Source organism: Muntiacus reevesi, chromosome 3 (genome assembly GCF_963930625.1).
Source record: "Muntiacus reevesi chromosome 3, mMunRee1.1, whole genome shotgun sequence".
Classification (NCBI taxonomy): domain Eukaryota; kingdom Metazoa; phylum Chordata; class Mammalia; order Artiodactyla; family Cervidae; genus Muntiacus; species Muntiacus reevesi.
This window is the reverse complement of record NC_089251.1, coordinates 145,572,074-145,585,001: the sequence shown is the minus strand read 5'-3', so window position 1 is coordinate 145,585,001 and position 12,928 is coordinate 145,572,074. Positions and strand designations below refer to the sequence as shown.

The following is a 12,928-nucleotide window of genomic DNA, read 5'->3' as shown; positions in this document are numbered from 1 at the left end:
CAGGTCTTCTGCATGGCAGGCAAATTCTTTTCCAGCTGGGCTTCTAAGTTTAGGCTTCCCAAGCGGCGCTAGTGATAAAAAAATCCTCCTGCCAACACAGTAGACTCAAAAGATATGGGTTTGATCTCTGGATGGGGAAGATCCCCTGGAATAGGAAATGGCAACCCACTCTAGTAGTCTTGTCTGGAAAATCCCATGGACAGAGGAGCCTGGCGGGTTACAGCCCACGGGGCCACAAAGGGCTGGACACGACAGAGCAACTGAGCACACACATATATAAGTTCATGATTAAAACTTTACTGCGAATTTTAAGGCTGATGGGTAACCCATTGAGATTATCCACACCACACTAAAACACTTAAAGGATCTGTAAAGAAGTAACAGGGTTCTTCTTTTGGGGCTCAGCTGGTAAGAATCTGCCTGCAAAGCAGGAGACTTGGGTTTGATCCCTGGGTAGGGAAGATCCCCCAGAGAAGGGAAAGGCTACCCACTCAGTATTCTGGCCTGGAGAACTGCATGGACTGTATAGTTCATGAGTCAGTGGAACAGAATAATAATCATTATCTGCCACTTAATGAACAATAATTATGTACCAAGTACTGCCCTCACTGCTTTGTAAGCACGATACTATAAATCTTAGCTAGAACGCTTCAAAAACAAAACAATGTCATACAAGACTATAAAACAAAAATGAGTAATTTTACAATCCCTTAGAGAACTATGGAATAAAGAGATGCTTAACTCAGAAATTATAAAATATTACCTTGGAAAGATGGAGAAATATGTAATAATTTCCAGGAACCTGTAAGTTCAATGTCACAAAGTGGACTGCTGTATAATGTAATTAAGAGATCTTGGAGAGTGTGCTGCAGGGAACATGGCCCAGATTTTTGTTTATATTTGGCTTGTTGGGCAGTCCTACTTACTCCTCCATGTTCTGCTGGGGGAACTCATTTAACCCTACATAAGCATTCTGCTTTGACCAGCTCCTGAGAGATGGAGGTGGTACATGGTGAATACATACTCCCTCTGCCCACATTTCTCCTGGATGCCCAGTACTAGACCAGGAATATTCCAACTCTTGTGAACCCTATTATTTTTCTGGACTCACTGAAGTACTTCCCTATAAATTTTCCCAAAAGGAGCCCTAGTATGCTCTCAGAAAACCTGAACTACTCTGTTTAGCATATTTTCTCTTGGGAGTCTTTAATCCAATAGTGGCAATATTGCTCTTTCTTTATATGGCTAGGTTTGCACTTGTTACCCAAAAAATATATTAATGGTAGAAACAACAGAAGTGCCTGCCAACAGATGAACAGACAATCAAAATGTGGTATATTCCTAAAATGGAATATTATTCAGATACACAATGAGATGAAATTTTGATATATGATATCACATGGATGGACTTTGAAAACATCAGGCTTAGGGAGATAAGTCAGACATAGAAAGACAACTACTGCATGATTCCACTTATGTGAGGTACCTAGAGCAGGGAAATTCAGAGACAGGAAATAGAATAGAGGTTACCAGGGGCTGGTGGAGGAGGGGAAGTCATTTTTAATGGGCACAGAAATTTTGTTGGGGATGATAAAAAGTTTTGTGTATAGATAGTGGCTTATACAACATGTGAATGTACCTGATGCCACAAAACCGTACCCTTAGGAATGGTTAAAATGATAAATATTACATATATTTTACTACAATATTAAAAAAAAAAAAAACTTCATGAAGATCAAACTACCATGCTAGTCTGAGGTGAGTGTCTAAGTGATAAACCAGCTGAGTGAGGAAAATGTGGGTAGGTTCACTATCTGCCTGTGGGCCCACTAGTTATGATCTAGAGATTCTCTAGTGGTTCTTTTTAAATGAATATCTTAAAATTCTCATCTTGTAAACAGAAGTTAAAAAAGAAGTTATTACTGCCTTTAACTATGTAAAACCATGGGATTCATGAACCACCACTTTGGAAAGGCTGCCCAAATCCAAATTTAACATCTGCTGCCACAGCTCAGAGTCACCCAGAGTTCATTAATTGCTTTCTACCCATCCAGGCTCTAGCAAAAGGCTTTCACTTATGTTATTGTGAACTTGACTCTGAAATAATAACTTTTCCTAGGCACTCAAAAATACAGACTGCTATAAAACATGTTCTTTGGTTGTTAGAATAACTGGAAACTATGTATTTGCTTACATGGCAGGTTTAGCAAGAAGCTGGAATCCTCCCATAACCAGAAAATTTGTAATAGATGTGCAATACCTTGAGCAAAAAAGAAAACACACAGATATTAGTGTAAAAGTAAATCTGCTCTTCAGAGTTTTGAACAAGCATCTGTAATAAACACCTCTTGGTATCCAATGAGTGAGTTTCACTTCAGAACTTTGTGATGTTAACAATCACGAATTACATGGGGCATGTTATGTGATCATCACAACAGTCAGGAGTAAAAGGCCATTTTAGTAAAGATGTTAATAGGAATTTTTTTAAAAAACACTTTAAGCTATTCAGAAGATGCTAGAATTTATTTGGTATATTTTACTTTGGTCATTTAACAAATGTGAGAAAATATGATTTAAGTTGTTTGATTTTAAAAAAATTCTAATCTTCACTTTAAGTTTTCCAATTAAGTCCTCAGAAATAAACAATAGGGAAGGTAAGAATATATGTTTAAAAGAGCTTAAGCGAAAGAGTGTTAGAAACTGTTGGTAAAGTACTGATCTACAGTTAAAGAGGAAGTCGTGACATACTGCTTTGCGCCACATACATTTCTTCCACTCTCCTTGGCTGGCAAATAACATCAACTGACTCTGACAAAGAAGGCAAATTCCTACTAAAAACACCCCAAGGTACTGAACACTTAAAAATAGTTATAATGGTAAATTTTATGTTATGTGTATTTTACCACAATTAAAAATAATTTTTAAAATTCATACACAAATCAAGTGTTTTACCTGCCCAGTCTATATGAATACATTTAAAAAACCCAAGGAATCAAAATAAAAGCATGTGCAAGCATAAGTCCTGAAGTATTACAGCAGAAAAAGAGAAATACACATAAGATCTATACAAGTCAAAAAAGAAAAATTAATACCAGTAAAAGCTGAAACCTTCACATACAAAAATCTAGTTTAAAAAAGTAAATTCATATCAAATTATGCTTTTTATGTCTGAAAGAAGATGAGTTAGAAGACTAGCAAGGGTATTTCCTCCCAGACAACAGCCAACAACTTCAAATATATTCAGTTCTGTTTAGAACTAAAATCACATACATCCATCTGCACATTTATGCCTAAGTCTGTAAAGAAATCCACTATTAACAATGGCCGTTTCTGATAGTAGGATTATGAGTGACTTTAAAATCAATACTTCAGATCAATAGCATAACCTAATACACATTAAAGTAACACTTAAATTATGCCTCACATCACAATGCCAAAATGAAAATGCAAAATGCAAAAGAAAAAGTGAGAAATACTGAATATTTCAAATACAGTTGGGATATTTTACTTGAAAAACATGAAAAGAACCTTGGATCACTATCCTAGGTTTTATTACAAAAAGATCTTTTATTTTTAAACCCTCCTTTACACAACAGTGAAAAGCAGGCATTGGAAGAGCTCCATATTTACAATCATTAGTTGATCTTAAAATACTGTCTACTTATTTCTTCAAATTTTAGTATAATTTATTTAAGTACAAAATTGTTCTCTAAAGAGCCATCGTTATTATAGTACATTTTGTAAATTAAGAACACTATCATTCTGCTAGAATGCAGAAGGAAATTTGAGAATGTATTATTTTTTTAAAAAAATTTCCCCTCTTAGAGCAAACTACAATTGTAGTGATGTGGAGCTATATAGTTGTCTTAAGATTAAAGCACTGCTTTGCAATTTCTATTACCTTATAGAACTCTCCCTAATCTAGTCTCTTCTGATTAAGGAGCTGTTCTCCTTGGCAGATTAACCCTGCAGAGACTGAACATGACACGGACTGGATACTTGCTCTGTATAACTATCCAAGAAGAGACTTGCATGCTTCAGGATGACCAAATTCCTGGCTTCCTTTATCCCCTGAAGGAAGCTGCTCAGTGAGGTTCCATGCTGACCAATTAGGTAACACAGCTTGCTGAATCGGCTTGCCACTTCCTGCAACAGCTGGACTGTATTTGCAGTGCCCAGATTTTCTGGAACAAAACGATGATGATGATAACATAACCTAAAGACTCATTATATAAATACTTTCTTATGATCAAGATTATAAATTTTCCTTTACTAAAAATTCTTAACATGTTGAAATGGACTCTCAACTATGGAACCCAAATAATCACAGTGCTTAAAATGCAGAGATTAGTGTCCAGTCATTTCAAGAACTTGTTAAAAACACATTCATGGAACCCCTACAGATTCTGACTCAGCAGACCAGAGTTTAGACACCAAGATGGATATTTTTTTTAAAAGCGCTTTCCAGGTAATTCTGAAGACCAGCCAATATTTGATAACCACTGTGGTAATCCAACTCTCTTCTCATCTTGAAGCCAAGTCTTCTAAGGCCAAGGGAAAGGAAGTGAAATATCTACCTTTATACAACTGGTTAGTAACAGCCAGGAATTAAATTCACTTCTATAGCTATACCTTTGTCAACATTTCCCACTTTTACACTGACTTCAGTTCTGCTTGCCCCCTGGATATGCCCTGCCCTTCCATGCTAAGAAAAAGATTCCAAAAAGGTTGCCTTTGATCAAGATAGTCTAAGATTGACTTAGACTGCCTTGGTTACTCTTAACTTTATAAAGCACATCAGGAGATTACTACTTTTTCCCAGTCCAAAACACCCAATTTGCAGGACTTCTCTCTAAGCAGTGAGGCTGATGAGCAGACCACATGAAACCAATATAGAAATCAGGACTCAGAATAGGAAAAGGACAGGTTTCACTTTCCTTTCAGAGCAATCCAGGAAGCTTCCAGCTTGGACTGCTTCCTATCTCTTGCCAAAGTACTAGGGAACTGGGCCCACCCACTGGAGGAGAATTTATAGAACAGGAACTCTACAACAATTAAAAAAGCAAAACATGTTAAAAACAAAAACAAATGCTGACTGTCTCCAGCTTATGTAGGGACTGAATTCAGAAAGACTGTAAGTTAGTTGTTTTGAAAAATAGATATTTTTCCATTAAAAACAGTGAACTGACCTACACAAGCCAAAGTCACCCTAATGTGGAAAAACGATGCATGAATAGAGCACAATTTAAGTACTAGAGTGCTGGTCTGAATTCTGTGGCCTCACAGGGGGTCAAGGAGTTCAGGTCAATGAGAGAGAAAAAAGGTCCTTTCCATTTTCTGAGAGTAGAGTCAAACCTACAAAAGCTTTTGACTAGGGGAAGTTAATCTTTAATAGCCCACCCGCCCATCTCCATTCTGTATTCCTTTATAACCTCCTGGAGACGCCAGTATTGTATTTCTAGACAGCAGGACCCCATGGAGGACCACTGTAATCTATTTTCTCCATATTATCTCCTTACCTTCAATCCCTGTTGTCACTGATTATAGCTAAAGGATAAGATTTAATCAATTTCTGCTAATGTTGGGGGTAAGATCCTTAACACTCTTACAGTTATTCACATTTTGAGATACTACTTGTAAATCCAAATGAAGCCCTACTTGATAAAATTCTAAGAAGCAGAACAAAGAAAATGAAAATTTGTAGTAGTATATAAGCTATCTTGGGGCTTGCCTGGTGGCCTAGATGGTAAAGAATCTGCCTGCAGTGCAGGAGATCCGGGTTTGACCTCTGGGACCAGAAGATCCCCTGGAGAAGTGAATGGCAACCCATTTCAGTATTCTTGCCTGGAGAATTCCACGGAGAGAGGAGCCCGGCAGGTTATAGTCCAAGGGGGCCTCAAAGAGTTGGACACGACTGAGTGACTAACACTTTCACTTTACACTTTTAAGGTATCTTAGAACTAATGCAGCTAAAAGTGTTGTTTAGAAGTCTGACTCCTAGGATCAACTGTTCCACAGTTGCTCTGCTTCTCTGCCATGGGTCTTATGAAAGCTCCGTGTTTCTACTTCCATAAGTAACAGGAACTCTGGGGGTGCCAGGATAGGGAAGCTGGGCTATCAGCAAAGACGAAATGGCTTGTAAGCTGTTGACCACCTGGGTACAAAAAGAAGAGACTGGAAAGAAAGGAGCAGAGTACAACTCAAACAAAAAGTTTTCTTTATTTGTGATATAGGAAAAAGAGGTAAAACAAGACTCCTGATAACTGACTGGCTGGAAGAGTGGAAGGGGAAGTTCTACTTACCTAAACCGAGAAGAGGCCTGAGAATCTGGGACTTGATATCACTTAGTTTTGAATAGAAGCGTCTTTCAGTAGTAGCCAACTCATGGAGACTGGCAATATATCCCATAATGTTTTTGTCCACCAAGGCTAGATAACTGTCTTTTCCTGCTGCCACTCTGCTTATATACCCAAGCTAAAATAGGAGAGGAAAGAGATTAAAGATAAAATCTAATTTACTAGCAGTAATTTGGGCACTGAAGTTGGTTCATAATAGCTGGTGAGAGCCAACAGCTATCTACGTAGGAATTCTGCAGCAAGTTGGTTATTAAATCATTAGTAGTTTGAAAGTGGCAATACTGAAATTTGCACACAAAAAAAACCCCACAAAACTGGAAAACATTACAAATCAGAGCTTTTGAGTTTACTCTGATGTTTAGGGCTGGTTTACCAGTATACTATTGTTATATACATATAACACAATCTAAATATGACTATAAACATCTATAGTATTATTTATTGCCACAATACCTTTTATTTCACTTTACACATAGAACCACAAATACTCTAAATATACAAAGATCCCAATGATACAAACACATGTCTCAGGACTTCTTTTTGCATGAAACAGATGAGAGCAGAGACCATTTCTATGCTGTATGTCAAAATATCAAGGATCTAGGAGTTATATTTTAAAAGTACAATAGAAAGGGATTTTCTTTAAAAGTGAACTTTGTCATTTATTCATGATAGCACTGAACAAAAACATTTGATGTCTTTGTCACATATCCCTACTAAACTAGGCAACCAAGCTGCAGGCTCAATACACTATTAAGAGCCTCATCCCTTTCATCGGCCCATTTCATCCTTTAACTGGACTGTGGAATCTTTAATGAGGAATGTGGAGTCAGGGCCAAGAACTACAAAGAGTCAATTAGTATATCTGGAATAACAAGCTATATACAGGTCAAGAGTCAAATCTTGGCCAGTGTTACCTTTAGCAAGAAAGATCTTGCCCTTATATACAGCCACAATTACATATTTAGCCAGAAAAACAAAGGATTAAGAAAAAAAACAACCAGTCCATAGGATATTTTATTCAGTAAGAATAAAAAACCCAGAATGCACAAGCTTTGAAGGTTAATTTTCTTGCAATGTTGTGAGGAAAAAGAAAACCAGAAACAGACCAATGGTATTAAGTTTAAGAAAAAGAGGTAAGTAGTAGGAAAGCAAATAAATTCAGATCAACAAAGGAAAAATAAGCTAACAGTAGTAAACAAAAGAAAAAGCTAAGAGACGATGGTAAGAGATGGGAAACAGCACTGTTGGTGGCCTGTCAGGTCTGCCACGAGCCCACCTCAGGCCCCTGCAATTTTCACTTTCTACTAACAGTTAAAAATTCATTATTCAACTTCTATTCTGATTCATTTCTGAGGACTCCATAAACACAGCCAGAAAACTTTGCTGTGAAATAAGTATTTTTAATATTCCTATGTGAGGGTATTATATCAACAATTATTTATAAAAGTATTTACTTCAACAAATATTTATGAAAGGTATTTACAAAAGAGGATACAGCTGTAAATGAGACAGCTTAAAATCCCTACTCTAATGAATTTTACAGTTAAGGAGGACAGACAATAAACAAAATAAGAAACTCTACAGAGGGTGAGATGATGATATGCAATGTAGAGAGAAATAAAGCAGGAAAAGGAGATGAGGAGTGAAGGGGGATGGGAAGTGGTTTGCAATTTTAAATACATTAGTCAGGGACACTAAGTATTAGGCATACATACAAACAGCAACAGAAACAAAAGACTTCTCATGTGTTACGGGATGTGGGCCTTAGGATCTAATTCCTGTTCACCTTACTACAGGAGAGAAGGACTGGCATCTTAGTACCACTGTGATTCTCTGGAAGGCTGTCACCTTCTGTTGGGTCCTGCCGGCCACTGTAACATAACCCAGGCTGGAAGTCTTCGGTATCCACTAAAAACAGGGAATAATCCTGGCCTGCAGCCACACTCCAGACTCCATTTTCACTGTTCACCTGCAATGACAGGAAGACATGTCTGTCTGAGATGAAGGAATCAGATGCAACTCCAAGTCCACAATAACTAGAATGTTAGGTTACCTGAACAAGTGGAATAAAAGTTAGTCACATCTCAGAGGGCAAGACTTACCCAGAAATGTACCCAGAAACGTACCCAATCAACTGAAGAACAGATGCAGGAGTGAAAAGGAACCCTGTTCAACCAGTAAATGTAGAACTGGACTGTTCTATAAAAAACTGAAAAACTGGAATTCAAAAAGAAAAAAACCATACATTTGATATTTTAATTGTTATTCTTGGAAGCTGTCATAGGACTTAGCTTGTACTACAAATCAAAGACCCAGAAACTTGTAGAGTCCTATTCTGACAGCTAGGACACACCTTTGTCCATTCATATTCTGCTATGTACACAAAAATCAAGGTAAAAAGAAAACCTAACTAGGCTAAATTCCATTCTGGCCAACTAAACCCATGGGTGCTAAAACTGCTTTCTGACTTGGAACTCACTAACTCTCTCACATGACTTCACTGTGTCCCTGGATGCTGCAATCGGCAGAACCCCTTAGAAGCCCATCCACAGGGATCCCCTAGACCAATGGTGCTCAACAAGAAGCTTTTGCAGCAGCAGCAACAATCATCTGCCTCAAACCAATGGCTTCAGGTTTCCGGGATTCCAGGCAGTGATTCAGGAGCCACCATGGAAAGGCAGATGCCCGGGTTCTATGCACACCCACCTCCATCCTTCAACTAAGACAGCCCCACAGTTATCTGTTTTAGGTAGGGGATTCAGCACAAGGTTTCATTTGAAGGAAGTGTTCTGCTATGAAAACTACTGCCCCATCCTGCAGACCCAGCTTAAGCCATGACTCATGTAACAATAAAGCAAAAAATTTCTAATCTTAGAGATTACGTGTCTAGATTTGGTCCACATCCTGGGCAATTAGGTGACAGTGTGTGAGTGACTATCACGCACATCTCCACTACTTTACAGTTATCCTCTTCAGGCATGACATTATCTTCTCAAATTCAGGTTATCTATAAAACTGACTTCCTGCTGGTTTTGCAAAGAATGAATTAAAATTTTTGCAGGAGGAAAGACTCGTCTTCCTAGTTTCTAATCAAAACTAATTCAGGTCTCACTCTGACTTGATTTTAATTCACACATTAATTAAAATGACTTCAAAATAATTTTCTCAAATAAAAAACCAAAATAAAACCTCCCCCTAAATAAAGACCAAAATCATGATGCTGTATTTTCAGAGGTATAGGTAAAGAGTAATGAAACTAGAACCTTATAACAAACTCTATTCTCTCTTGTCCGACTCTAAAATGTTAAATAAAAATTGTATTTCCAGCATCTCCATGCTGGATTATAAAACTTTTCTTAGTAGGAATATAAGAATGCTCTAATTTATTCAAATGAACAGAAAACAAGAAACAATGATTTACCATATTTTTATTTGTAATAAAATATCAGAAATTGAATTTGTTGTTCAGTTGCCAAGTCATGTCCAACTCCTATTCGAAACTGAATAGCTTACCACTAAAACATTTTATGCTAAAAATATTTAAGATTGGAGCTAGAAATAACAACTGTTCTGTAATGTTTCATTTAAGTCTTTCCTTCCCAGTAAAATTAGTTCACTGGAAGGAAAGGCAACAGGTAAAGGTCTTATGTAGCGATGGATGCACAGTGTACACTGAATACATGAATCACTGGAACATGTATTAACTGTAGCTTATATTTTGAATCATGTTCCTGAAACTGAAGTAAACATCCCGTTCTAGTCTCTCATACTCTCAGGGCAGAGAGCATGCATCAGGATGGAGAGGATTCAAACTATGAACACATGAGCCCCATATCCCATTCTCTTAGGCTACTGGGCTATCATCATGCCTACTCTGCCCACAACACATCCCTCCTAAAACAAACAGATCTTATATGAGGAGTCAATGCTACTCATGAATTTTGCATTTCTGCAGAACGTTGTGACAGAAGAAAAAGGTTGAGAAACAGTCCTCTAAAACTGCACCCATTACATAAACTAAAACCAATTCATATAGCAGTAAAGAAATTATACTTTTAGCTTCCCTATAGAAAACAAAAAGGGTTACAAAAAAGTTTTACTACTGTGTACATAAAAACAAAACAAAACAAACGATCAAATAGTATTATGTAAAAGTCACACTTAAAAAAAAGTCAAACTTAGGTGAGAAGTCAGAGTAGTAATCATGTGGTAGTATAAAGCTTAGAAGTCAACCTCACAGTACAAGAAACATTTGCTTTAAAATAACTTATTCATTTTTACTTAAAAAAAAAAACAGAACTATGAATACTTAGTGAAGCTAAGGAAAAAAGAAATATTAATACAAACTAACACATCAAAAATGGGAACATTTTGCCTGAAAACAAGCAGCTTCAGTTTTTTAAAAAATTTAATGTATGTGATAACAAACAGGTTACAAGTATACAATTCTCCTAATTTTATAAAACAAGAATTGGAGACATATAAAGTGTTATAACTTAGAATTCTGGAATAAGTTGCTATAAAAGTCATCAAGGTTATACAAGTACCTTTGCAAGACGGGGAACTGTTGTTGGAAAATCAGAATGCCCAAGTTGACCAAAGGTGTTGCTCCCCCATGAGTAAACCTATTAGAAAACCACAGGAAAGTAGGTAAGAGATGTGACACTGATTTTTGCATGCCAATTCTAAACTTTTATAATAACACATATATACCAACAGTTACACACAAATTACTTATCCTAGTCTTTCAACTCTTTAGAAAATTCATTTTAACTAAAATTTCTCAGGAGTTTATTACCTGCCAGGCACTGTTCTTAATATACTTTCTGTGTATTAATTAATGTTTCACTATCACACAATCCATTTTTTTTTTTTTTTTTAACATATAAGGGAATTGGCCCAGAGAGGTCACAAATTTTCCAGGATTTAATCCCAGGAACTATCCTATACTGCCTCTTATAAAGAAAATGATTTTTAAAAATAAAGCTAAGTACCATGAAGGAAAACTGAATCACAATTCTTTATTCTGTGGACACAACTGTCCACAGAATAAAGTCGTTCCTATGGAACGACTAGAAAGCTTTTCATTTCTGAAGAATCACTGCAGGAGAAGCACAAAGCACCTATGCTCTACTGAAGACAAAAAAACAACCAGATTACAGTAACTATGCCTAATGCAAATGATTTTGTTTATTCTGATTATAAAAGCAATTCATAACCACTGTACAAGACTGTGACAGCACAAAGCAACAAAAAGAAAGTGAAAACTACTAATGAACCACCCACTCAGAGACAACTCCTACTTTGTTTTAGGAACACACACATATAATTCCAGAAATTGTATTATCTACTATATATAATGAATATACAAAATATAAAGTGTAAAGCGGGACTCTACTATCAATGCTGCTTTGTGACCTGATGCTTTTTATGTAATGCTCTGTGCACTGACATCTTTCCAGGTCAATAAGTATAGAGCTACAGTATCATTTGTAACTATATGAAACTCCACTGTGGGTGTAGTTTAATCAATTACCTAATGAGGTAAGTGTATTTATTAATAATTTCTTTCCAATTAATTTAAGGTAAAAATTAATTAAAATTCTTATATATATATAAAATGTATCTATTTCCTTAGGATAAATTCCTAAGCGAAGAACTTTGGGTCAATGAACATACACATTCTGATTTTTGCTATATACCAACAAGCTGTCTACCAGCAAAGTCCAATTTACATTCCCACCAGCAATGTGTGTACCTTTTCCCCACATCCTCACCAACACTTGCAATCCCTGCTAATCTGATGGGTGAGAAAATTTTGTTTTAATTTAAATTTACTCACTGAGTAGCTGACCATCTTTTGTTGCTGGTTACTTCTATTTTTTCTTCAGTGAATGGAATATAAATGCTCTTAAACAATTTTTCTTTATGGATCAGGTCATATTGTTACAATGTTTTTCCCCATATGTATCTTAAATTTGTTTGTGGGGTTTTTGGTTTGTGTTTAGGTTTTTGCTGTGTGGGACTGTTGAATTATTATTGTAGACAAACATATATATCTTTACTTTCTAATTTCTGGTTTTGATGTCATATCTTTTTCTACTCCTAAGATTACTGAAAAAATAAATCACCTAAATTTGTTCTTACAGATGTAAAGTTTTATTTTTTAACATCTAGATCTTTACTCCATCCAGAATTAGAATATGTAAAGTTTTCTTAATTTTCTTCTGCAGGTAAGAAGCTAGTGGTTCCAACAGTATTTACTGAACATTGTCTTGTTTCTCCACCTGATCTGAAATGCCTACTATTTAAAATTTTTTACATTTATTTTTTAATTGAAGGATAACTGCTTTACAGAATTGTGTCAATTGCTGCCAAACACATGTACACCTGTGGCTGATTCAGAATGCTGAAATGCCTACTTTTTATCACAGACTAAATTCTTATATATACTTGTGGCTATTTCTAGTCTATAGTGTATTTCTATTATAATAATCTGTTTGTAGTTTTGTAATATGTTTTATAAGGCTAATGCTTTCTTTTTCAGAATTTTTGTGGCTCACCTCCTT

The 12,928-nt window shown here is 36.2% G+C and overlaps 1 protein-coding gene across 3 annotated transcripts in view; it reads right to left on the bottom strand.

Moving 5' to 3' along the window:
- The window catches only part of ALS2 (alsin Rho guanine nucleotide exchange factor ALS2), a 58,816-nt gene that overhangs the window by 22,071 nt on the left and 23,817 nt on the right, over positions 1-12,928 (bottom strand). For 2 of the 3 annotated variants that reach the window (XM_065930816.1, XM_065930817.1), the window contains exons 8-12: positions 10,907-10,984; positions 8,146-8,328; positions 6,303-6,474; positions 4,004-4,184; positions 2,195-2,260 (exon numbers count right to left, since the gene is read on the bottom strand). In XM_065930816.1, the coding sequence (XP_065786888.1) occupies positions 2,195-2,260; positions 4,004-4,184; positions 6,303-6,474; positions 8,146-8,328; positions 10,907-10,984 (680 nt within the window). Of the gene's footprint in view, positions 1-2,194; positions 2,261-3,901; positions 4,185-6,302; positions 6,475-8,145; positions 8,329-10,906; positions 10,985-12,928 lie in introns of all 3 variants that reach the window. The other variant, XR_010662437.1, reaches the window with a different exon arrangement.